This window comes from Capra hircus, chromosome 6 (assembly GCF_001704415.2).
Source record: "Capra hircus breed San Clemente chromosome 6, ASM170441v1, whole genome shotgun sequence".
NCBI lineage: Eukaryota > Metazoa > Chordata > Mammalia > Artiodactyla > Bovidae > Capra > Capra hircus.
This window is the reverse complement of record NC_030813.1, coordinates 89,021,121-89,048,856: the sequence shown is the minus strand read 5'-3', so window position 1 is coordinate 89,048,856 and position 27,736 is coordinate 89,021,121. Positions and strand designations below refer to the sequence as shown.

General features: G+C 38.2%; 1 protein-coding gene across 1 annotated transcript; it reads right to left on the bottom strand.

Annotated features, from left to right (window-relative positions):
* On the bottom strand, positions 1-21,807 carry AFP (alpha fetoprotein). Its single transcript, XM_005681745.2, has 15 exons — positions 21,678-21,807; positions 21,147-21,198; positions 20,002-20,134; positions 17,838-18,049; positions 15,746-15,878; positions 14,335-14,432; positions 11,124-11,253; positions 9,101-9,318; positions 7,385-7,517; positions 6,768-6,865; positions 5,857-5,995; positions 3,632-3,855; positions 2,318-2,450; positions 748-802; positions 1-148 (listed from the first exon to the last, which is right to left on the bottom strand). Exons 1-14 carry the CDS (start codon positions 21,760-21,762, stop codon positions 758-760), a joined length of 1,833 nt encoding a protein of 610 aa, XP_005681802.2. The 5' UTR covers positions 21,763-21,807; the 3' UTR covers positions 1-148; positions 748-757.

The following is a 27,736-nucleotide window of genomic DNA, read 5'->3' as shown; positions in this document are numbered from 1 at the left end:
CATTTGAAGGTATTTTATTTCTGTGATAGGGAAATCTCACATAAAAGTTTTCATCATTTCTTTAATTCACAAAAAGCACAAATCAGTTAGAATTAAAGGGAAAAATGCACACCAAACAAAAATAAAGACTTGTTTTCTTCTCTTCCTCCTGTAACAAGAATAAAAATATTATATAAATATTAATTAAATTAATAGGCACAGTAACTAGTTTTATTATTTTGCATTAGGGGTGTGTATGTGTATGTGTGTGTGTGTGTATATATATATATATGTATATATACATATATCAGATCTGTATCAGATATACTGATAGGAAGGCCTCCTGATGGCATTCTCTGAAGCCTATGAAAAAGCCTAAAAGAATTTTGAGTTATTCAAATCACCAGTTTAAAATTGTGAACATTATCGTGTTCCAGGGTTTTAAATAAATTTTTTTTAACTGAATTTCCCTGGGGCTGGGAAAGATTGAAGGCTGGAAGAGCAGGGGACGACAGATGATGAGATGGTTGGATGGCATCACCAACTCAATGGAGATGAGTTTGAGTAAATTTCGGGAGTTGGTGATGGACAGGGAGGCCTGGCGTGCTGCAGTCCATGGGGTGCAAAGAGTCGGACACGACTGAGGGACTGAACTGACTGACTGACTTAAGAAAGTATTTAATGCTAGCTCTTGGGATGCATTTCACTATGGATCAATATTTGGGGAGAATCAACATTATAGTTAGCCTTTTCTGAACTTTTTGTTACCTGAAGTAATTTAGACTCCCAAAGCAGCACGAGTTTTTGAAATCAGTGCTGGACCCTGCAAATAAAAAATAAAAAAGAGTCATCAACAAACTAGTGACTATAACAAAAAAGAAGCAGATTCACAGATATAGAGAACAAACTAGTGGTTACCAGTGAGTGGGGAGGGGAAAGGAGGAGGGGAGATAAGGAAGAAGGGGAGATAAGGAGGGAGAGGAGTAAGATGTATTAGGTATAAAATAAGCTACAATGATACAAAGTACAACCTGGGGAATATAGCCAATACTATAAATGGAGTAGAACCTTTAAAAAATTGTGAATCACCATACTGTATACCTGTAACTTATATAATACAGTACTTCAACTACTAATAAAAAATGAAAAAAAATAAAAGTGAACTCAATCAATAAGACTCATCAGATTAAAAAGGAGATGACTATGCTAGTCACAGCACTGTTAACTCTCTACTACCTAGGGGTAAATTCACAGGTTTATAGATTAAACGGGTTAAAATAAAGATATGCAACTCTGATGTCAACAAACTTGGACAACAGAAGCCAGAGGTGGAAAAAATCTTCTACTCTGATCAACAGTATTTCCTATACCAAACTCCAAATTCTTACCAAGCCTCATCCTCTCCTTTCCCTAAAAATCAGTCATAGAAATCAAAAGACTTGCAGAGAAAATACCACTGTGCTACTATTTGTTAATGTTCTCTACCTGTAAATTAATGTCTTCTCAGAACAGGGGACATTAATCTTTTTGTATCATGTTTATCATAAATAGTTTACATAAAATCTATTTTACCTAGTTTTATCTGATTTTGCTATCTGTCACACCCACTTCTACCAAAAACACAAACATATACTAATAAGTACATGCATTAAAACACACACAATCATATTATCTATTGAAAAACTCAACATTTCTAAATATTATAAAATGACAAAACATCTAAACTTCTATATTATGAGACAGTCAAATAAAAGAGCAAAAGGCTGAAATATAGAATATCTTTTTAAAATATAGTGATGCTATATTCAAATGTATTTAGTAATACAAACTTGAGGCTTACAAAGTGTAACCAATTTGTAAATCCAGCCAAAATTGCTAAATAATTATATTAAGATAATCCTTAATTACTACTCTGTTAATATTCAAAGGTTTGCTCCTCATTGATTTCAATATACTTTCTATAAATATTCCCCCAATATCCCATTTGCACAATTAATTTGCAACTAAATCCTTTTCATCCATTTACTGAATTGATAAATTTTAGGCCAGAAGCCTTCTAAATTATCATCAGTTCATTATATATTCACTATGGTTTTCTCCACTAGGAAATAAATCAAAATTAGTAACTCTCATTATACATTCCAAATTACACTTCTTCCTAACATTTAGGAAAACTATGACTATTTTTAAACATTATAGTCTTTCAATCTGTTTCTAAATTAAATATAAATATTTCTGGCATTATTTTAAAATTATAAATTAGTGAGATATTCTTTTCATTTTTCATTACAGAAAATTCCATACCGAGTGTTTGAGTATAAACATGAGCTGCACCTACCTCTTCTGTAAAGCAGACTTCCTGCTCTTGGCTTTGGCAGCACTTTTCCAGGAGGCCAGAGAAATCTGCAACGACAGTCTCAAGTTGTTCCTCTGTTATTTGTGGCTTCTGCTTCACGAGGTTAATGAGAAACCTGTTTCAAAACAAAACAATATATAAGAGAAGTCTGCTTTGCGATGGTATTTTTCTAAAAACGTCTTAGCAGAGAACTTTCAGAGCCCCAGCAATCCTTGCTCTACATCCTCATTCCATCAATTATCTCCAGACTTACCACACATATTTTGTCTAGTACTTATTAGAAAGACTGAGGCTAGAACCATGCTAAATGTCCCACTGGTCTGGATTTATGCCAATTATAGATGAAACACTACTTCATAGTTTCACCATGCTTGTATATAGTGAAATACAGTCTTCTTACTTGCCTAAAATATCCTTTCTGATTGGTTCTCTCTTCTAAAATATGTCTTATCTATACTCAAAGTCTCCAACTTCCAAATCCCTGCCATTCACAGTTATCACACCCCTACCTACCTGAACACTGTCCATCCTAATTGCCTGTACTACACATTTAGTGCTGCAATGCAGGGGGTCACACAGAGTCAGACACAACTGAGGGGCTGAACAACAACAACACATTTAGTAATATATTCATGTTGAAATTAACATTAACTGAACAAGTGGGAGAAGCTTGCCAGAGGAGGCAGCATTCTTACATGCCTCAGACTGTGACAGAAAAAAGGGAAGAACAGGTTTTCCAAAATGAAGGGAGCCCTTTTACAAAGCACGGGAATATTAAAATGCATGGAAATTTGCAGAAAAGAATTCCACTCTGCATTACTATCATCATTACAGAATGTGTCCCACGACTAACTGAAATGTGCATTCCATTTCCTAACACCCATACTTCATGGTTGAATCGAATATTATGATTATTTTCTTCAAAGAGTAAATAGTGTGGAAAAAATGCAAAGGCGCTTTTTCAGTGCTAGTGTTGCAAGTACCCAAGACTTCCTATAAAGATATATCCTAATTAACCCTAAACAGATTACTTCCTTTTTCTCAAGCCCAAAAAGCATCACAACAATAGTTAAAATGGAGACTCTTTTTACAAAGAGGAACATCTGCCCCCAGTGAATTTTTCCAGACTAAAGCCTATTGAAAACGCTGAGACAAGACAATTTTGAAAGTCACTTTAAGTTCTTTGGAGTAATAACGTTCTTCTGGTGAGCCCAAGAGTGCTGGGTGCGTGAGGTGGAAATCTCCACCATTTAGTGATGTCAATCTTCTCCATAGTAGCAAATAACCATTTCTTACTGTTGCTTCATTGTCTGCAGTGGTACCCCCTGAACTTGGCACAGATCCTTATGGAAGATGAACTTGTCATCGGAGAATGGCGGAGGCACGTATGTCTCATCCACCACCAAGCTGCTGAAGCATGGCCTCCTGTTGGAGTATGAAGAGGTGCAGCACTGGTCAACACCAGGGTTTATGGGATTCTCTTCATGTCTGATGCATAAGTGTCCTATAATAAGGTCAGCCTGATTAGGAGAGTGAGAGAGGAGAAAGCAAAGAGATGGAGCATTAACCAGAGAATTGACTCAGGAAAACTGTTGCAGTAACATTTAATGCCCAGTAATATTAACATTACAGGAAAACATGTTGTCTGCATCAGCATATGTGCTGACATATTTACCCTTACCCACTTGCTTGGGATAAACTTCAGCTTTTAGTTACCTATGTTCCACACGTGATATAGAAGACAGCCCCTTCTGCTATTTGTGTCAGCTATTGAAAACACATTTTCAGTTACACACTTCCACAGGGGAAAATTCTCTGCTCTGACCCAAGAAATCATTACATTACTTTCGCCATGTATATGTAGTTGAACTTTCCATTTTCCTTTTGGAATTCAGAGAATCACTTTCTGAAGGTAAGAATAGCAAAACCTAACTTCTCCACATAGTTAATACATAAGTGTCAGTCGCTCAGTCGTATGCGACTCTTTGCGATCCCATCGACTGTACAGTCTGTGGAATTCTCCAGGCCAGAATACTGGAGTGGGTAGCCTTTCCCTTCTCCAGGGGATCTTCCCAACCCAGGGATCGAACTCAGGTCTCCCGCATTGCAGGCAGATCCTTTACCAGCTGAGTCACAAGGGAAGCTCATAGTCCTAACTGAAAAGAAATAAAGCCTGGGTGTCTGTGTGTGTGTGTGTGTGTGTGTGTGTGTGTGCGCGCGCGTGCGTGCACGTGTCCTTAAGGCTTTCTTCATGTAGAATTCACCTGCCTTCCACACTTCAGAGATACCTTTTTTTATTATTTCAAAAAAGTTTTTATATGGACCAATTTTAAAATCTTTATTGAATTTGTGATAATATTATTTTTGTTTTACGTTTTGATTTTTTTGACTATGAAGCATGTGGGATCTTAGCTCCTCAACCAGGGATCAAATCCATATCCCCTGCATTGGAAGGTGAGGACTTAACCACTGGACCACCAGGGAAGTCCCCAGAGATATTTCTTAAGCACCTTATAATAACTTGTAATAAGGGCCAACATATTTTGTATGTATGCTATGTATCACACTAGTGCTGAGCGAGTCATACTGATTATCTCATTTAAGACAGCCCTTGACAACTTCTGTTCTCAGACGTCAGATGAAAATTCTCAAGCTTAGTGAGATGACCAGCTTTCCCAGTGTGACAAGCCTAACAAGTCTTGAAATGGGACAGGAATGTAGGCAGAAGGCCCCCAGAAACAATACCCCTGAAGCATTCTACCACCCTTGTCCCTGCATCCTCCTAACATGGGATTCCATAAATGACAAAGATGACAATGCTTAGTTACAGGAAATTTTCTTTTTACTTCTAACTTTTGACAAAAAATTCCAGGACATGAAGACTTACTAGCAATTGACTCCTCATCATACAGAAAAGGAAAAATGGGGAAAAATACACAATTTTATTCATAATTGTGACTTTAATGGAAAAAATTAAACCTGTAATCATATGTATGACACCAGTGATGTTAAAAAGTAAAGGTTATTGTCCTTACTGACTGGAAAGTCATTTTATTATTCAGAACATGGGACTACCCTGTTCTATACCCTGTACCCTGTTAAGGGGGATAAATTGTCCCTAATATCATCATCATAAAAATTAAACTACAAAAGACAAAAACATTGATATGGCTAAAAATAAAATAGAGATTCTGAATCTCTCAAACCTGAAGCTTTTTCAACATTAGGTATTTGGTGAAATCATGAATCTAGTGATGTGCCAGTCTTTCTGTCATCCCTGTACATAAAGCTTGCTCAGAAATTATTGAATAGACTCATTGCCATTCTAGAAGGACAGGAAGCCTGACCACATGTCAACCATTCAGAGCTGAGTTCTTACACCCCTTCAGCTGCAACTAATCAAGCAAGTCCAGGAAAACTATCTCCACGTTGATTCTTAACCATTTCCCCCGAATGGGAACCGTAAGGCTATTTCGAGTCCAACAGAGCAGAAACAGGATAGGACCAAACAGAACACTCACCAGTCCCTCGCCACAGGCCAGCTGTTTGTCCTCACTGAGATGGCAACAAACGGCTCCTGCGTTCGCCATTTTCCTGGTCAAGGCCATCAGCTCAGGTGAGGTCAGCTGAGGAGCCTTCTTTGTGTACGCAACAAGAAACCTGAAAGAAGCATTTCCCACCAAATCTTGCTGAGTTCTTCACTTGTTTCTGGACCCCCATGCCTTCTCAAAGACCCTCTTCTGGCATCAGAAGGCATGAATTCAGCTCATTTATTTCATCCACATGGTGCCTGGACCAGTGCTGGGGACGCATTCACTCTGACGCTCACTCCCTGCACTCTTGTTACAGCAACAGATCCCAATGGGAAAATGAACACTGGGCAGCAGGCTGACTCTATTCCCACCTTCAAAAGTTTCCTTGAAATGAACTTTGATCTTTTGGTGTTTTAACTTTATGATAGAAGGGGTATCCTTAGCGCAAAAATCCGCATGGTTTGGGCAACCCAAAGCCAGACTTTGGAAGCCATCTTTACAAGCCATCTGTTGTTCCTTCAGAGAGGGGCCTGGGGAAGGCCACCTGCTGGAACAGAAAACTGGGTTTTGGACAGTGGAGCTTGGTGGCTACTGTCCCTGGGGTCGCAAAAACTCAGACATGACTGAGCGAGTGAGCACACCAGTCCAACTAGGTGATGAAATTAGCATAGCCATGGGTGGTTAATTTAGATAGATCTTTCCCTCATCAGTTAATGATTTTAAGTCACTTAAGTGTTACTCACTCAGTCATGTCCGACTATGTGACCCTATGGACTGCAGCCCACCCGACTATTCTATCCATGAGATTCTCCAGGCAAGAATACTGTAGTGGGCTGCCATTCCCTTCTCCAGAGAATCTTCCCATATATCACTTAAAATGTTGTTTAAACAAAGCATACGCATTTTGTAAGTAATATTCTCCTAATTTCTGAAAGAGACCGCAGCTTCGTTTTGCCAGGGCTTGACTCTCCTGGATATATTTCTCCAATTCTTCTTCCTGAAAATACAAGCATTATTATACACGTTTTACAAGCAACTTTATATGTAAAATTTGGCCAAATAATATCTTATTCTATTATGATACCAGTCTTAGAGAAATCTCTTTTAGAGGGTTTTTTTTTTAATATTAAAGATAAATGATGAGAATTAAAGCAAATGAACTTTAGGGATTTAAGTTTATAACTGTGTGAACCACAAGTTATTGTATGACATAACTCAATCCTTGGGTAAAAAAAATTATAATTCTTTCTATACAAATTCTTGCCTTTCTGGAGCTATTCAAAAGGAATATTATTTTTATTCTATGTATAAAAGAACTTTTGGTTAAAACATTTGCATTTCTAAAATAAGCCAAAAGTTGTTGACTACCAGTTAATCACTAGCTAGATAGCTATTTAATAGATACAACCACCTAACAACTTACTAGTGACTAGGTATTTTCAAACAAACAGCACTTTTCAATACATGATATCAATCTAGTTTTTCAGATTTTCCTTAAAAAACTAGAGCAATTTACCCCTTTATCCTGGCATTCAGAAGGGTTTTCAGACTGGGAACACTTCTCCAGTAATTCCTGATATCCTTTAGCAACTCTTAGAATTATTGGAACAGCAAGCTTAGTGTGTCTTCTTGAATATTCATATGTAAATCTGAAATATGCGTGAAAAAAACAAGTTATTGGAATTGAAACAAATTATTCCTTTGCTATATGACATGCAGGAGTTGACATTGAAGTAAATAAACCTAGAAGTCAAATATGATTTAAACTATATGCATGGCAAAATTATTCATGAAAATTATGACCCCTCAAGTTGTTCTAAAATGGTATTTTGCTTTCTCTTGCATCATTCGTTTTGGCTTTTCAATTATGGACTTTAAATGTATCCATCCAACAGATACTTTTCCACTGCCATTTCTGTGTAAGCATTTTCTTTAAGCAGGAAGGTTTCAATAATGTATAAGATAAAATGCCTGGCCTCTCAAAAGCATGCATTATAGGGAGACAGAAACAAACAAGAAATAGGTCATCTAATTTAAGTATTGCTAAATCAATGAAGAGAAATAAAAGAAGAGAGGAAAGGGTGACAATTTAGAGTGTGTGGTCAAGAAAAGTCTCTTTGAGCAGCTCTTTCAAAAGAAAAACCTAGTTGAAGGAAGCCACACAGAATGTTTGAGGAAAGATCATTCTTGGCTGAGGAAATTTCTACTGTGAAGAACCTTTCCAATTGAAGAACTACTTCTATTAAATGAACAGCTTCAGAATGTATGAATGGGTAAATTTAAAGAGAATTCTTGAATTTACTGATTGTATTCCCAGATTGTAGAAATAGGTCATATTAGTTCTGCCTCCAATAATATTGTCCCTGAGTTTCTGAAATCTAGACTTTGTTCTTGTTTACATAATTTAATTTAGCGGTGCAAACAATGTATGCCTGTCTAATTTTAAGGCAACAATAGAGTAATATCCTCTGGGATTATTAAAAAGAAAATTGCACCATTATTTTCATTACCATATTAAAAGCAGACACTTAAATTTAGAAAGACCTTTGGAGATCAAGTATAATGTCCTAAGAGCTGCACAATCCCTCCTCTAATAGTGTCTATTGATACACACTGTACCATAAAGGAAAATGTACTAACTTAGTTGCTCGTTCCCCTTAAAGGCAAATAGAATGAGAACATATCCTATAAATTACAGTTATTAGTGCCATACTGCAAATATCTTTAAATGCATTTTTATTTCCTTAAAAAATAAAACATATATTCAATAAATAGCAAATAAACTGCTACAATAAAGGCCCTTCTATCTAGCACTATCTATTAAGTTATATTTGAGGGGAAAGTTTTTAAAACATGCACAGTGAAAAAGCACATTCTTAATTATGAGCCCTTCTTATTATAAAAATATCTATAACCTATTCAGAAAACCAACGGTGATCTTTATATGAGCAATCCGTACAAGGATCATAATGCTTCTGATTCCAGAGAAATTGATACAAAACAAAATGCTTCCTCATAAGCAAGCCAGTGAGTAACAGCAAGGGTGAAAGTCTCATCAGTATAAGAGATCCCATTCTTTATTCCCTTGTTAATCTGCCTAACTATATTTTGGCTTAGAACACTCTAACATCATCCTCACATACTGAGTTCAGAAAGCATTTCAACAACACAAAGCTGCCAGTCACATCATAATTCTTACCTGTGTGAACATAACATTTACAGAGTGTGTTACCTTGCCATGGAGAGATCTTTATCCCTTGAAGAAAGTTGGTTGAAATCTCTCTCTCCTAAAAACCTATTTACACTTGGAGATAAGCCTTCAGGTTTGTCATCATTTTCTGCATGAATTATGCAATGACCAAGTTCAAGTGTGGTGGGCAACTTGCAGCACTCTGCGATTTGTCTTGACAGAATATCTTGTTGAGAACATACGTAGGACATAACTCTTTCCTGCAATAGAAAAACGAAGTCTAAGTTCTAAAAATATATTCTTTAATTCAGGATCTTAAGGCCAATCCTAGGAAGGAAAGAAGGAAGGAAAAAGACATTTGCCTTGTCTCCCCTTTTATGGTAGTGCTTTCCCCCTTCTGTCTCTCTTCATGTCTTTTCACCTAACCTTGTTTGTTCAATACTTCTTTTCATATGTGTCAGCTAAAATTTATTTTACCCTCATAGCAAATTTTTAAAAACAAAAGACAAATGTATGCCTCAAAGTGAATGACATGCATGTGGATGCACATCTTTCTATTAGTATTGAAATATGCTACTAAACATTTGTTATTGATGGCATATCATGGAGAGCAAAAGATTCATTTTTAACAAAACAATCTGCAGTAACCCATTATGACCTCCAGAGGGCAGTCTATAGACAATGAAATGTTCAGGGCATGTAAGTGACCAAGAAAGAAGCTGAGCTTACATGTCCCTCTCAAAGTCCTGAAAATTCTGTGCATTCTTATTGGGAACAATTAGAACCCATTATTCATCTGTTAAAATCCAACTAATATACCATACTTAAATTATTTTTTCCAGCTTAAAGGAAAAGTGTGGTTATGCACTCCAAAAACTGAAAAAACTAAACTTTAAGAAATGACCATACCACTTAGTAAAATTGTCAACTAAAACTGATACAAAGAGAAGATTGTTCTTATTACCATTCTTAATATGAAGGTAAGTGCTTCTAAAAGGAAAACTAAATGAGATAGGAGGCAGCATCCCTAATTCACTTTCCCCAACTCCTGACATCAAGATTCTTGGCCTGGGCTCAGAGTCAACCCTCCGGTCTCCCCAGAAGCCTTGGCTTCTTGCTGACTTCACAGTCTATCTCAGACAAATTGCCATTGGACTGGTTGAAATGAGCATTTTACCCTCACTTTCAACCTTCTGGAAACCACGTTCCAGCCCTGGTTTCAAGCCATCTAAGTATCTAGAAACAATGATTCTAAGCCTCCTTAAAGAAGAAGGTGTATCACAGGGGGACCAGAGAGGGAGAAATTTGGAGACAGACAGGCCCATTGCACAACATCTAAGAAGCCAAGTGTGGCCCAAAAGAGATCAATGCCACACTGCTTAAAGCTCAACTGACTATGGCATGCTTGAGGGTTCTGTTTTGGGTGTATTTGTTTCTGGTTTTTAATTACCTAAGAGCCCTTTATTCACACCTCTCCTTGATGGCTAGCTTTTTACTTTGTAAAACAGTATTTTGTGTTGTTTTTACGTTCCTTATATTATTTTGTTGTATTCATGTAACAGCTCTATGAGTATAATATAGAGTGCCTTCCACGTGCCAGGCATTGTGCTGGTGGCCTACAGAAATAACAGCCAACCAAAGACAGTCCCTAATCCCAATGAGGTCACATGTCTTATCTGTCTTATCAGATAGTAAATTCCTTGAAGTCAGCTTGTGTCTTCCTAATAGGTGATCCCAACAGTGGCTAGCGCATAGAAAGTATTCAATGCATACTGTCAATTGAAAGTACAAATGGATGGAAAAACAAATATATTAACAGTAAAGAATCTGCCTGCCCTCAATTCTATGTGGAGGGTTCCCATCTCCTTTCAAAGTAAAAATAAATGGTCTAGCAAGAGGAGCCTATGCTTGAAGTAAAAAACAAAGTCAGCAAAGACGGTTGTTCACTGTCAGCTAGTTACCACACCTATGACCAACTCGCAACAGCCTTCTCCCATTTAGAATGAGAGCAAAAGAAAGAAAAGAGAGTGGAAATATTTTTTTTGTAGGAGGAAAAACTCTTCACCCCATCCTGCAGACACTCCAGCACGTTTCCTTTGCAGCATTCCTCATGTATGTGGGCCACATCCATGACCAGTTTCTGAATTTCAGTAAAATTAGCTTTGGGAAACTTTTGACTCACTTTAGTAACAGTTCTAAGGGAAAAAAGAATTAGAAATCAATCATGGCTATCTATCAAGATGAAATAACATGCGCAGTTGCACTCCAAGGAGAAAAGGCCAAAACGTTCCTGTTTATAAAGAAAAAAGAAAGTGTTACACATCTTATCAGTTCTACCCCAGTCTCTCAAAGCAGTGACTCTATAAACTGTGATCTGGCCCTACAAATGGTATGGAATTAATTTATCTTTTCCTAAAACCTTTTTTGTGATTTGCAACAATATTTATCTCTTTGTTGCTGGATCCTGATGCTGAGTATTTGGGATCCTTGTTGTGAAAAGGTGGAAAAAAACTGAAAAGGAAAAATAATTAAGAAGTGGAAAATTCTTTGAGAACAGTAATCACTTTTTCGCTTGAGAGAGAAAAAAAAACCACTCCTGAGATTTGGGGAGGGTGCATATGTGTGAATCAACAGGAACAAGAAAGCAAAGCCAACTAAACACTCAGATCTCGGATGTGTCATTATGCCGAGACACATAGTATGACCCACAAAGGAAGTCAGAAATAAAAGTTCTTATTCCTTCCGCATATTTTATGTAAACTTTAAGAGCTATCTAGTTGAGACCACTGCACCCTAGAGTAACTGGTATTGTTGCTGCTACTGGTTGACCGACTTTCTTTTTTAATTGAGAATATTTAACTGTAATCATTTATGGATATCAAATGATAAATAATGTCATTATAATTATGTATTTTTTTCTTTGGTTTTTATTCCGTTTTTGGTTTTGGAATTTAAAGAATAATATGTTAACTTACATTGTTTTACTAAGGTAAGATTAAATAAAGTAGGTCATGAATTAATCTTTAAGTTTCTAATAGAGTTGGAGGGTAGTTAAAGCATAATGTGACCTCCTCCAAGAAGAATCAATCAGTCTTGGAACGAAATCCATGACTTAAAACTTTGCTTTTACTAAGTACAATATTTTTAAATGTGTCATTTAACAAACAAGCAAATCAATATACTATACATGCATGTACTTGGTACTCTTCAATTAGCAGGCCAGATGTTTTTCTATACTAGAAATGCTTCAGTTTAAAACAAGAGTACTTTGAACGAGTTATATAGTTTAAAATTTCCTAGCAACCATATTAAAAAGTAAAAAGGAACAGGTTAAATTTGCTGTAATAATACGTTTTTTAGCATAATATATAAAAAATAATATTTCAATCAATGTTAAAAGTCATTTTTAACTACTTTTTATTGAAATATAGTTAATTTTCAGTGTGTTAGTTTCAGGTGTGCTAACTGCAGAGTGACTCATTTTTATATGTTTTATATATATACATATTCTTTTTCAGATCCTTTTCCATTATAGGTTATTACAAGATATTGAATATAGTTTCCTGTGTTATACAGTGGGTCCTTGTTGTATAACAGTAAGCCTATTAATGAGATATTGCACATTTTCTTTTTCATAGTGAGTCTTTGAAATCTGGCTTAACACTTAGAGCACAATTCCTCATATACACTAGCCGCATTTCAAGTGCTTAGGAGCTTCCTGTGGCTAGTGGTTGCCTTACCGGCTAGTGCAGTGCTAAATTACTGATAATTCTGATTTCCATATTTGACCTCAAAGTCTCAGTTGTGAGGATTCAGACAATTAGAGATTACTGACATAGCAGACAAGCAGATGTGATGGAAATAAATAATGACAAGGACCTAGAAAAACTTGGTTCTGATGACCAGTAATGTGGTCTTGGGTAAACTGCTTTAATCTGACTGGACTTTGGTTACTCATGTCTGAAAATGAAGAGGTTGAACTACATGATTCAGTTGTTTGGGTTTTGTTTTTTAATATTCCTCTCATTCTAAACAACAAAAAAAATAGATAAATGCGATAAATTAGATACATGCTGCTGCTGCTGCTGCTGCTAAGTCGCTTCAGTCGTGTCCGACTCCTTGCGACCCCAGAGATGGCAGCCCACCAGGCTCCCCCGTCCCTGGGATTCTCCAGGGAAGAACACTGGAGTGGGTTGCCATTTTCTTCTCCAATGCATGACAGTGAAAAATGAAAGTGAAGTCGCTCAGTCGTGTCCGACTCTTAGTGACCAAACGGACTGCAGCCTACCAGGCTCCTCCGTCCATGGGATTTTCCAGGCAAGAGTACTGGAGTGGGGTGCCATTGCCTTCTCCAAAATTAGATACATAGATGATAGATTAGATAGATAGATAGATACACAGGTACATACATACATACAATCAAAGGAAGAAAGAGAGGGCAAATATGCTAAGTATAACAGGCAATTGAAAAACTCCCAATTTGCCTCTGAGCTTTTTTAGCAGCTGGGACAAGAAAACAGACTTCAGTGAGTTATTAACATATGCTTTCATCAGTTAGGAAAATGCATGCCAGTTCTTCAGAAATGAAAATTTTGTTTTCCTCCGGACAGTAGATTCTAATATTATTGCTTCAAGTGGATATTTATGAAAAGCAACAATTGGCATAATGGACTTTTATAGCAGAGTAGGAAGCAGAATTAACATAAAAAATGTTTTGTTAAGCCAGAAATTTTAAATGATACTTAGGAAAGGCTAATTTACTTTGTAGAGAATGCAGGAAAATAATTATAATTATGAGGCATAAATAAGTTGAAGTCCAGAACCTGAGTATCTAGAAGAACAGGTAGGTAGCATAAATCTCTGAAGCCTTCTCTAAGCATTATCTCGTCTAGACTTTAGAAAGTTTTAAATAGCAGACTGATCTGTTCTCCCCATTCCTAAGATTTCATGATTCTAATCACAGTGAAAAGTGAAAGTGAAAGTCGCTCAGTCATATCCGACTATGCAACCACATGGATACAGTCCATGGAATTCTCCAGGCCAGAATACTGGAGTGGGTAGCCTTTCCCTTTTCCAGGGGATCTACTCAACCCAGGGATTGAACCCACGTCTCCCACATTGCAGATGAATTCTTTACCATCTGAGCTACAAGGGAAGCCTACAGTAGCTCTCATCAATGGAAACTTCATTCTCTACAACAGCAATAACAAGAAAAGTGGACTCAAATTACAAACTGGAAGTTTTGCAGATGTCTTCCAGATAGAGCTCAAACTTACATGGCTCGGAAGGTCCGGGGTCCAAATTTTCCCATTACTGCACATATATGCTGATTTAACAAACTGCTTTCTCTTAATTCTTTTGTAATTGATATTACCTAGACGGAAAAACAAACAACAAAAAAAGGTGTCAAGAAAGGATGCATTTTTCCTGTTAGACTCTAATAATTAGAAAAACAACAGATACAGCTAAAGTATTTATTGTTGTTGTTGTTTAGTCACTAAGTCATGTCTGACTCTTTGTGACCACAAGGACTGTAGCCTGTCAGGCTCCTCTCTCCATGGGATTTCCCAGGCAAGAATACTTGAGTGGGTTACCATTTCCTTCTCCAGGGGATCTTCCCAACCCAAGGATCAAACCCAGGTCTCCTGCATTAGCAGACGGATTATTTATCACTGAGCCAGCCACCAGGAAAGCTCACAGATAGAACATGAAACTCTACAAAAACTTTTTGCTAAAAATTATAAATGTCATATATTTTTACAAAACTTTATTCATGCTTTTTTCTTTTAGATGTGTTTATTTACATCTATGCCAGACAGAATTATTAAAAGTAACTTGAAACAAAAACACTGCAATTTTCATACCTGAGAATGAATAAACAACTGTAATTTTGAGCAAATTGAAACCTGATCATTTCTTAAGTGGCTACTCAGTCACAAAAAGTGAGATTGCATCACAGCCTGACGTTCTAGGAATAGTCACTGTCCTTAGGAACTTTTTATTATAGGACTTTCACTTCAGTTCAGTTCAGTCACTCAGTCACGACTGACTCTTTGTGACTCCATGGACTGCAGCACGACAGGCTTCCCTGTCCATCACCAACTCCCAGAGATTGCTCAAACTCACATCCATCAAGTTGGTGACTTTAAGCAACAAGTAATGAACTGTGGATGTTATTCTAGCTCTCCAAACCTAAGAAATCTATTCACATCTCTAAATTTAAATTTCCTTGTTTGTTAAATGACAGTAACACTTCTACTTCAAATTTACCCTAAGGTTTAAAAGAAATAACAAACATAAAGCATTTATCCTACTTCTCTTTCATTTTCTTCCCTCTTTTCCTGCTCTTTTTCTCCTCTTCCTCCTGCCCCATCTTCTTTCACCTTCTACTCCTCTCTTTCATTTATGTTATCACTTCTACCTCTGTCTTTATCCCACCAAACTTACTTCCTTAATAATAAAATAATCACTGTCTGCATGAATGGATGGAAAAAGGAATGAATTTAAAAAAAAAAAAAAGCAAACCCAGGTTTTTAGCCCAAAGAATAGCAGACTACTGAAATATATCCTATTCTGAAAATGCTACTCTATACACAGAGCGTATTTCTATTTTTAAACTTTTTTTGGCTTTAGTCAGTCATAATTAGATTGAAGTTATTGGTTCAGATATCCCTGCAAATATAATACCTTTGTTTCAAAGCATTCGGTGGCATTTTCAGCTTTGCAGCAATGTGGAATAATTTTATTGTATTGAGTAGCCACAGAAAGAATTGTAGGTGCATACAGGACAGGATGCCTTCTTGCTATCTCATAGATGTATCTGAAATGAAAAGGAGCAGTAAAATTTACAAACACATTAAAATAGGACTGCTATTGCTTGGAACTGGACTCTGGAATTGTTTAAAGATTAGGAAAATCGTCATTTTTTCCACTTGCTGTCAAAATTTTCCTCACTAGAGATCCTCCAGGGGGAGGATATAATATATATATTCATACAATTATGACTGCTATACATTGATGTACAGCAGAGATCACCATAATATTGTAAAGCAATTATCCTCCAATGAAAATAAATAAAGATGCTCCAGGAAAAAGAAAAATCTGACAGCCAATCCTATATTCTATTATGAGAACAAACTAGGCAGAACCACTGACTGTGATTCGTATTAAAGTATCCTTTTCAAGAAGTCTACTCAGACATGTTTCCAGAATCAGAAAGGCCAGACTTTCACTAAAAAAAGAAGAAAGGTAAAGTATTTTTTTCTTATCAGTGCAAAATGGGATTATTATCCACCCTGGCAATCACTGTAGCAGAGATGTTCTAAGGGCAGGTTCTATATTTCTCTGGATTAGGCACTACCAGGGAAGATAGAAGTGATTAAGAATTGGACACAGGCTTCACCAACAGAGAACCTGGACTCAGATACCCTCTTGGGAACTAACCCTAACCCTCATACAATTGCCTTAATTGTCTAAGCTTCAATCTCCTCATCTGCAAACAAGAAGAAGGAAAGAAATCAAGAGGAAGAGGACAAGGAGAATTGATAGGCTGTTTGTGAGCATCAATATGATCATATGTGCCAAGCACACACGTCCCTCAGTTCAGTTCAGTTCAGTTCAATTCAGTCACTCAGTCATGTCCGACTCTTTGCGACCCCATGAATTGCAGCACCCCAGGCCTCCCTGTCCATCACCAACTCCCAAAGTTCACCCAAACTCCTGTCCATCAAGTCGGTGATGCCATCCAGCCATCTCATCCTCCGTCATCCCCTTCTCCTTCTGCCCCCAATCCCTCCCAACATCAGTCTTTTCCAATGAGTCAACTCTTCGCATGAGGTGGCCAAAGTATTGAAGTTTCAGCTTTAGCATCAGTCCTTCCAAAGAACACCCAGAACTGATCTCCTCTAGAATGGACTGGTTGGATCTCTTTGCAGTCCAAGGGACCCTCAAGAGTCTTCTTCAACACCACAGTTCAAAAGCATCAATTCTTCAGCACTCAACTTTCTTTACAGTCCAACTTTCACATCTATACATGACCACTGGAAAACCCATAGCCTTGACTAGATGGACCTTTGTTGGCAAAGTAATGTGTCTGCTTTTTAATATGCTATCTAGGTTGGTCATAACTTTCCTTCCAAGGAGTAAGCGTCTTTTAATTACACACATCCCTAAAACATACTAAAGTGAAAGAAAATGAAGTCGCTCAGTCGTGTCTGACTCTTTGCGACCCCGTGGACTATAGCCCACCAGGCTCCTCCGTGCATGGGATTCTCCAGGCAAGAATACTGGATTGGGTTGCCATTTCCTTCTCCAGGGGATCTTCCCAACCCAGGGATCGAACCCAGGTCTCCTGCATTGCAGGCAGATGCTTTAACCTCTGAACTACAGACATGCTTATGTATCTTAAACATTCCTGGATGGCTAATTTTTTTTTCAAGCAATTTGATGAACACAAAATGCCAAATGTTTGGCTCTAAGAGGAATCATTTGTGCCATAGAAAAATTGGACAAGCTAACTATTATTCTTGAGCAAGCTAAAATTAGGAAAAACAAGGTGTGTCTAAGAGACTGACAGATGGTGGGTCTCCTGTGTGGTCTACACCTATTTATTTACCTGTTGAGGAGACAAAGTTACATTTAACATTGCTCACTTAATTTCACAGGGCAAGAGTTCAGAAGATGTCACACAAAACATTTTTTTCTCCATGCATTAGACTACATTCACAAATTGCAGAATTTCTAGATTCTGCTTGGCACTGCACTCTTTCTGGGGTCTTACCTGTTTATGAACAGCTCTCTATTTTCCTTGTACAATTTACAACTTGTGACAGGTTCTGGAACTGGAAAGGGTAGAATGGAAGCTGGAGCAGCCTTTTTGTGTGCCAAGAAACAGTCCTGTCTTTCCTCTCCAGTTCGGCTGCAGCAGTCTGAAAGCCCATACTTTTCAGGAATTTCCTTTTCACGGCAAATTTCTTCCAGAAAGGCAGATACCTAGAAGATTTATTTGTAATGAAAGACAACTTTACCTAAAAATGCTGCAAAATACATGAAAAGTTTTCTAATATCTAGAATCAGAACTGTGGACTAGGAAAATAATTTCCCCCTACAAATTCCAATATATTTAGTTTCATCCTAATGGGATAGTTTTCTTTGATGTGTTTGGAAAATGGAATTTAGTTGCCAACCTTGAGTAATACACATGACAAAATTATTTTCTCTTAAAAGGAGGACATAGATACTCCATCTGATATTCTTGTGATAAGACACTGATCTAAAAGTTGGAGATTATTTTCAGACAAAAATGAAAATAATTTGAAATGGAATAAGAATAGCCTCAAATACTTTTAATGGGTCTAATTATACATTTATCTAAAATGTTTTAGGGAATTTCCTGGTAGTCCAGCGCTTTAGGATTTGGCGCTTTCACTGCTGTGGCCAGGGTTTGATCTCTGGTTGGATAATTGAGGTCCCACAGGTCCCACAGTGTAATTTAAAAAAAAAAGTTTTAAAATATACATTTTAAATGCTTAAAATCCTTCTTTGCTGCCTTAATTTTACCAAAATCAGGTGATGACACCAATAACCTGATGAATGCCTCTGAGAATTATGTGTGTTTCATTCACTTAGGGAAATTTTTTATTTAGCTTTTAAAACTACTAATATTTAGAGAATCCTAGAAATCTTAACTAAGACTTCCAATTCCAAATTTACATAAAAATTATGTCTTTAGGTTTACAATGATAAGTCACTATTCTGTAAAATCACCTTGGATATCTCATTGGATGCAAAGTTGTGATATAAAATGCATTTTGCTTATTTTACATACATTTTTAGACTATCAGGTCAAGTCAAAAATAGAGCTGCCAATCAGGGACTTTTACTAAGTCATCAATTTCAGAGTTGTAAATACTTTATATCTTTAAAAGAGCACTTCCTTTATAGTAATGTAGATGCATCTTCTTTTGGCTACTTCATTAGCTCCATCATGACAGAGGATTCTCTGGGCATTTTGTTTCATAATTGGTAGCTCTAATTATTTTAAAGTTCTTAGTTATTTTCTATATTGAGATAATAATAACCAATAATAACTGTCATTTATTGATCTTCTACATTAGGATATCCTATTCTAAAAAAGTAGTCATTGTTAATCTGAAATTCAATTTTAAGAGGGCTTCTTATTTTTTTGTTGTTATTTGTTGAATCTGGCAACCCTAATCTGTGCTATCCTCCTCACATTTGCTATAGTGTATAGTCTAATATAACGAAGCCATTGAGGATGTTAAATCCTGGTTGTGAGTTGCCTTTAGGAAAATTATCTAACCTCTCTGTGCTTCGGCTTCCCCAACTGGAAGACTTCCATCTGCCCCCTAGGATTATGGCAAATATTTAATAACTTAGCATGTGCAAGCAAAGCTGATACTCTGCCAACAAGGCCTACCCCAAATCTCTTGGCTCACTGAACATTCATTCTGATTCATCGAAGCTATGCTCCACGTCACAAAATATTTTGACTATCACTAGGTACATAACATTCCAAGAAGAATGGCTGTCACATTGTTTGCTTAATAAAAATTAACTCCTAATACTCATCATATCAATCTCCACGACAATCCAGAAATGGAAGCTATTATTATCACTCATTTTATAGATAAAGAAACTAAACTCAAAGAAGTTTAGTAATATGCCCACAGTCACCCAGATACTCTGATTTCAGAGCCTTCGCTGTTGGCCCCCATGCTTATAATGTCTCTTTACAACAGACATCCATTGTTTTCTCCTCTGCTCTCTCCAGTGAATCAGAATTAAACCTCCTCTCATAAAACGGGCTTTCAAATAATTCAATGTATCTATTTATTAAGCAGTCCCTGCATCTTCTCTTCTGCATGCTGAGTTTTAGTCAAAAATCACGACAATTTTTTTTTTAATTATTGCTATCCACTCACCTGGTTCTCTAAACACCCAGCAGGTTGCTCACTGCCAGTGGGTTTCTCTATTACAGCCAATACATCTTTCACCATTTGACTTACTTCCTCGTAAGTGGCTCCTTGAACAGACTGGGCAAAAAATATGGTAGCTCTGAAACAAAAATATATGTGAATGCTTAAGAAAGAGACTTCTTTTTCTCAAGGTTAGTTTTTTGTTTTTTGTTGTTGTTGTCTGCTATATTGTAATCTGCTTAGGGGATGACTTTTGCTAAAAACGTATGAAAATTTTAGCCATCCAGAAGAAATGCCCATCTTCTTCTTGTCCCTTTCCCCCATGAATACATATATATCTGTTAACAAAGAAAATAAGTGGATTTCCCCTAGGAATGGTTCCTCCTTCTGTGGTCATCCACCCACTGCAATGTATCCATACTTGAAGGTATCTATATTCTTTGTAGTTTTTTTTTTGTGTGTGTGTGTGTGCATGTTTTTAAGCAGAGAATTAGTCAGTAGACCTTTGCCTGAGTCTACTCCCAGGGTGATCAAGGTCTGATCATGGATTAACCCAAAGCATTACTATCACAGGTTTCTGTGTGGGTGATCAAGGTCTGATCATGGATTAACCCAAAGCATTACTATCACAGGTTTCTGTGTGCAATCGATATCTGTAACATATGCCTTTAAAATCATTATTAGAAACTTCAGAAGTATGGAACAGAAACAGCATTCAAGAGAAAAACATACCCTCTACAAGTAACCAAAAGTAGAACATTTCACCTTCTACTGTTTGTTACTAGGATTAAGCAGTATTCAGATTAGAAAATATGGTACTATCATCCTATTGGTATTGATGAGAAAAATTCTTGAATTCGTATAGAGTTACCATCAATCAGACATTATTCTTCAAGTTCTAAAATCTGATTCTGTTTGTCCCACAGATTTACAAGGAATCTAGAGGCTGAGGTTAACATCTAAGGCATAGGTCAACTGTTCAACCTCTTCAATATCAATTTGATATTCAACATAAATGATTTTTCTTAACATTGTCTCATTTGCTTTTACATATTTAAAAACTCATAGAGCTATCCAATTTTATTCAATTATCTAAATTAAATTTTCATTGCTTTACATACTTAAAGTGCATTTATACAAGCAAAACTTACAGGCCAACTAAATTGGTCCCTGAAGAACATGGGGAAGAATCCAATATGGAATCTGGAAAGCAAGATAAATTTCATGAATAATGGCGTTTTCAACTGCAGTCAGGAAAGGCATCATTATTAGGTATAATGTTTGTTTCTCAGCTAGAACTATACAGTTTTAGAACTGAGAAGACATTAGGAATCATCTATCCAAATACCTTAATTTTGTACTTGGGAAAACAAAGAAGCTAAGAAATAAAGTTAAGCAGAATAATTTATAGTAGACTTAACACTAAAATTCAGATTTTATATCTTCTAGTGTTTTAACACTATTGAACTAGTCACAGATAATGTTACACACTGCCATGATTTTGTAAAACTCTTGTACTCTTATAAAGACATAAATTTATCATTCATTTTAAGCTATTCACCAATGAAATATGCATCCTCTATGTGGAGTAATATGATAACTAATTCAAAGCAAATGAATAAATACAGATTTAAGAATTTTCATGTAGAAAAAAGACAAAAGAAAAACACAGAATATCTTACCTATTCCATATGCATTTTTATGCATTGTTCTGGAATCGCTAAAATTTAGTAGAAAAAGTAAAAAGAATGATACCACCCACTTCATGCCTGCTAGTTATTTGGTCCTCGGTGGTGATGATTGGGGCAGAATATTGAAAACTGAACTGAAATTCTTTTATAGTCTTTTCTAGCAAGGCCTGTTAACTAGTAATCTGTTGCCAGTACATCGGTTACTTTATTTCCTTACATTCCAAATAGGATGACTTGCTAATCATTAACAGCACAGGGATTATTTGCGTTTTATGTTCAAGGACACAGACCTTCTTTGGGTGGAAATAAGGGAGGAGGATGAAACTTGCAAACTCATCCCGTTTTGCAAATATAACAAATACTCTTCTCAAACTACAGGCATTCAAGAATGTGATTTTTCCCTAAGTTGCACAACACAAGTTAACAGGGCCATAGATAAGATGGCAAGGCTTTGTATGAAATTCAACTAAATGCACAAATTCATTACTGCCTTATAATCAGGAGGACAGGACAATGTCATGGTTCGACATGAGGGCTTGGGGCCAGGTTTGAATTTTTGCCCTGCTACTTAGCTACAAAACTTTGGACAAGTTGTTTAACTTTTCTGGGCTTTATTTTCATCATCTACAATATAAGGAGACTGATAGAATTCTTTCACGATTAAATAAACTACTGAACATAAATAGCTAAGAATAGGGCCTTGCGCAGAGTGGCATTTAATAGTTGGGAGTTTTATTTATTCATTCAACAAAAAGATGGAGTCAGCATACCAGGCACTGTTCTTTGGCGGGAATAATTAGCAACAAGAAACATGCACCACCCTTGTTCTCCCTGACTTCATCATCTAACGGGAGAGACAGAGAGTTATTATCAGCAGTCACAACATGGCACGATGTGCTGTGCTTCATCACTCAGTCGTGTCCGACTCTTTGCTACTCCATGGACTGTAGCCCACCAGGCTCCTCTGTGCATGGGATTCTCCAGGCAAGAATAATGGAGTGGGCTGCCATGCCCTCCTCCAGGGGATCTTCCCAACCCAGGGATCAAACCCACATCTCTTATGTCTCCTGCATTAGCAGACAGGTTTTTACCACTAGTGCCACCTTAACTTAGAGAAATTATTAAGCAGAACCCCCTGGTTTGCAAGCTTAAAGTAAGATTTATGCTGGAGGAGCTGATAGGCAGTTGAGTAGTAATCATCAGCTTATAGATGGTTATCATAGCCATGTGATGGGATGAGAAAGACATTGTAGTGAAAAGAGGTACCCTGAAGAACACCAAATCTTAAAAGACAAGCCATAAAGAGGAGCTCTGGACCACAGTTTGTCTACTAACGGCAAACAACCTTTGATGTATATGCGTCATTGCTCAAAGTGTCACCCAAGGTACACAGGTCATGTCAAATATTTCCATTGCTCTAATTTTGACTCTATTTGTTTTGTAATAAATCTATAATACTGCCCAGAAACAGCATAGCATGGTAAACTGGACTTTTGTATCAGGCAGATGATGACCTTGGCTGTAACATTTATTAGCCATATGACTTTGGGCAAATAATTTAATCTCTCTGATTCTCAATTTTCACACATATATAATGAAAATGATAATTTTTCCCTCAAACAATTTTGTGTATAGAAGGAATAATGTATTTAAAGTGTCTTATACCTAACAGATTTTTTAAAAATAATTATCATCATCATATTCACATTATGATTTAGTGTTAAATATTAGAAGCACTTTTCTTCAAAGTAGTTAAGCTGTACATGAAGTTGCTAGAAAATGCCTTCTATTCAGATGACACTGGCTACTTACTCCTTCTGGGCTCTATTTTGCTCTTTGTTGATTTGACTGGTTAGTTATTTGAAAGTTGAGGGGGGAGCTTAACCTCTCTTCCTCTTCCTCACTGATGCTTGTAAAAACAACTATTCATTCTTCAAAGTCTGTATTGGGCTTCCCAGGTGGCGCTAGTTGTATAGAACCCCTTTGCCAATGCAGAAGATGAAAGAGACCTAGGTTCGATTCCAGGGTTGGGAAGATCCGCTGGAGGAGGGCATGGCAACCCATTCAGTATTCTTGCCTGGAGAATCCTCATTGAGAGAGGAGCCTGGTGGGCTACAGTCCATGGGGTCGCAAAGAGTTGGACACGACGGAAGCAATTCAGCACACACACACTTACAAGGTCTATATCAAATAATCTTCCATGAATGTATATCTGATATCCCCCTAAGGAGAGAAGGTTGCAACCTGTAACACCATTTAGATTGTTTTCTCTTGGTACTTCTCATTTGACCTTATATCACAGGCATTTGCAAGCTTACAAAGTGGGCTTCTTGGATTCAAAGACTCATCTTCACAATTCACGCAATGCCTGGCACAATGTCTGGCACAAAGCAGATCTTCACATGTAGAAACTGAGTGGCCCGGACCCAGATTTCTGTAGTCAAGGTTTATGCACTAACTGTAGTCACTCATTTGTTTGACACGACACATCTCTCATACCCTTTCAACCAGACAGCATTACTGAAACATTTACATTCATATTTTCTCTGATGGTCAGGGTGCAGAGGCCCTGGGTCAGATCTAGGAAGAGGACAGTACCAAAAATCCTGGTGAGGAAGCTGATATGTCTGGAGCTCTTTTGTGATGACATATACTTTCTCTCGGAGAAGGCAATGGCACCCCACTCCAGTACTCTTACCTGGAAAATCCCATGGGTGGAGGAGCCTGCAAGGCTGCAGTCCATGGGATCGTGAAGAGTTGGACACGACTGAGCAACTTCACTTTCACTTTTCCCTTTCATGCATTGGAGAAGGAAATGGCAACCCACTCCAGTGTTCTTGTCTGGAGAACCCCAGGGATGGGGGAGCCTGGTGGGCTGCCGTCTATGGGGTCGCACAGAGTCGGACACGACTGCAGTGACTTAGCAGCAGCAGCAGCAGCAGCATGCTTTCTCTGATGATGAAACGCTTATGACCCATCTCTTCCCAGATGCTGTAGCCAAGGCAGAGTATGAGAAATAACAAAGGGGTTCTGACCTTATGCCATCATCCGCATAACTGCTAGACACTCCCTGTCCTTGGCAAAGTGGAGTGATGGCTCAATGTCTTAGGAGCTTCATAAAAATCCCCTGCATGGTCCACAGGCTTCACACACTCTTATAGACTGAATTTTTTTATCCTCTCAAAACTCCTACGTTAAAGCTGTAACTCACCACTCTGATCGTATTTGGAGACCCAACCTTTGGTAAGTAATTAGGTTTAGAAGAGGTCACGAGAGAAGAAGGCAATGGCACCCTACTCCAGTACTCTTGCCTGGAAAATCCTATGGACGGAGGAGCCTGGTGGGCTGCAGTCCATGGGGTCGCTAGGAGTCGGACACGACTGAGCGACTTCACTTTCACTTTCATGCATTGGAGAAGGAAATGGCAACCCACTCCAGCGTTCTTGCCTGGAGAATCCCAGGGACGGGGGAGCTTGGTGCGCTGCCGTCTCTGGGGTCGCAGAGAGTCGGACAGGCCTGAAGCGACTTAGCAGCAGCAGAGGTCACTAGAGGGCTTAGTGTCCTTATAAGAATAGACACCAGAGGGCGCCCTTGCGTTTATCGTCTCTCCCTCCCTCCCTATCGTTCTATCTGTTTCTCTCTTCTCTGTCTCCAGCTTGTGAGCATGCAGTGAGAAGGTGATCATTTGCAAGGCAGCTAGTGAGCGCTCACCTGAAACTGAAGCCTACTAAATATCTATCTTGGAATTTCCAGCAGTCAGAATTACGAGAGAATAAATTTCTGTGGTTTAAGCCACATAGTTTAGGGTATTTTGTTACGGTGGTCCAAACTAAGATAGATAACACACACACTTGTAAATATGCATTCTTCTCATAAGACATGTATAGGATAAAAGTAGAATTATTGTCTATTGTTCTTACCCCAGAACATAGACTACCTCCCTCTTAAACAGATTCTCTTTAGAGAACTGTGCCTTGCTTTTGATGTTCCTGAAAAAGAATAAAAACATATGTGCCTTCCAGTATTCTGTGGGAGCTAAGACATTTGTGAGTGGATTGTGCTGTGGACTCAACAATTTCTCTCATGAGAAAGGTAATAAAATAGGTCAGAGCACCTCTGCATTCCCATCCTCAATACCTCCTGACGGTTCTTACACTGAATCAGTTTTGCCTCAAGCCATGCATCTGTTGTCCACCCCATCACAAAGTGAGGGAACCCAGCTCTCTTTTCCAGGACTGTTCTGATGGTAGAAGAGCCAATCCCTCAGCACTGGGAAGAAGCCCTGGAGTGAATCACTGAATATGGTTAGGGTGTTCTACATGTTTTTCTTTGTTGCAGTTTAAAAAAGAAACCAAGGGAGCATCTTTCCCATAGGACAGAGGCATTCTTATTTTTTTTATTTTTTATTTTTTCAGAGGCATTCTTAGTTTGAGCACATATTCTTCTTGCCAGCCTCTCGAGCTAACTCGTCACTCTGCTTCCTTTTAACTTCTGTTCTAGTGCCTGGTGCTGAGCCCAGTGCCATGGGCTAACCCTATTTGAAACTTCGTGGTGTTCATCTGCCTTGTTGATGTCCCCTTCATCCCCGGAAGATGTTTGTGACTCCTAATACTCGAATGTGTGGCTTCTCAGATTCTTATTCCATCCAAAGTCCTGCTTTGCCTTCCCTCTGGCAAAGGGTGAGATTTGTCCAGGGTCCTGTGACTGCGGAGAGGGGACATGAGAGATGCTCAGGGCCATCTGTGGTTGAGTAGGACCTGCAGGTGACAAGGACGGTCCCCCTCAGTACTCTGCTTCCACCCCAGTGGGTGGGCACTGAAGCTGAGGGCAGAGTCTCTGGTCCCCCCTCCCGCCAGCTTTGGACCAAGGAAGTCAGCAAGGCCTGAGACCATTTCCAGAATGTCCCCTCCCCTACAGCTTTTCAGCTGCTGGCCCCCTATGATGTCCCCCACCAGGACAGACTTGACCCTACAGGGTTTTCTCTGCCATACCCCAGCCTGGCCCCACCTTGCCACCAACCTCTTGTCCCTGACCTCTGGCTCAGGGGGGTCCCACACTGGTGCTCCTGGAGGCCCAAGGTGGGAAAGCAGTGTCGGTCACCAGGGGTCCCCGGGCCAGGCTCCTACTCAGTGCTTTGTGCACCATCTTACTCAGCTGTGACACTCATCTCTGATACCAACCGGACTCATGAAGGCCGCAGAGCTGCCCCCGGTGTCCAGGCCCAAGGCTTCCTCTCTGCTTGAGGAAGAGAGGATCCTGGCCCTTCATGAGTCCTGACACCCAGAGCAGGGCCTGCAGGCACCTAGTCTCCCTCTCAGCAACATGGAGCTTACCTTACTGATTAAAGAAAATAAAACGTGTCGTGCCATTATTTTTATAACAGCATCAGTGTTTGTAATTTAACAAAGTGTGTGTTGTACAGAAAGTGTGTATTTCAACAAGTGGTGTTCTGCACATCTGGGGAAAAAAGTGCCACATTATTCTACCTGAAGTTGGTGAAGGTTCAGCCCATCCATCCATCCAAACAGGATGGACTTCTCTCTGGTCACTTACAACACCCCCTGGGCTTATTCTTTAATAATGCTGCTTCTAAATTCACTTCTCTTGAGATTTTTTAAGGCCAGATTTTTTTAACGAACTAGTTCCTAGGGTCCAGATATCAATTGACTAAGTCAGTGAATGAAGGTTCAGTATTGTGTATAACATCTTCTTTTTTTTACCAGAAAATTTCACCTTCTAACTCTTGCACTTCCTCAATCCAATATATCTCAATCATTTATGACTTGACTTTTGTCAAGACTGCCTGTCTTCTCTTCCGAAAATGCTTCTCCACACTTGTTAAACTTCTTACACACTTCTTGTATTGTCTTCCTAAACTGTCATTAAATTTCTTCAGGATCAGGTTTTTTCTTTTCTAATTCAGTTAATTACCCTAGTCCCTCATCCATGGCTTCACTTTCCGAGGTTTCAGTTACTCAGATCAACTATGGTCCAAAAATATTAAATGGAAAATTCCAGAAATAAATAATGAATATGTTTTAAATTGTACA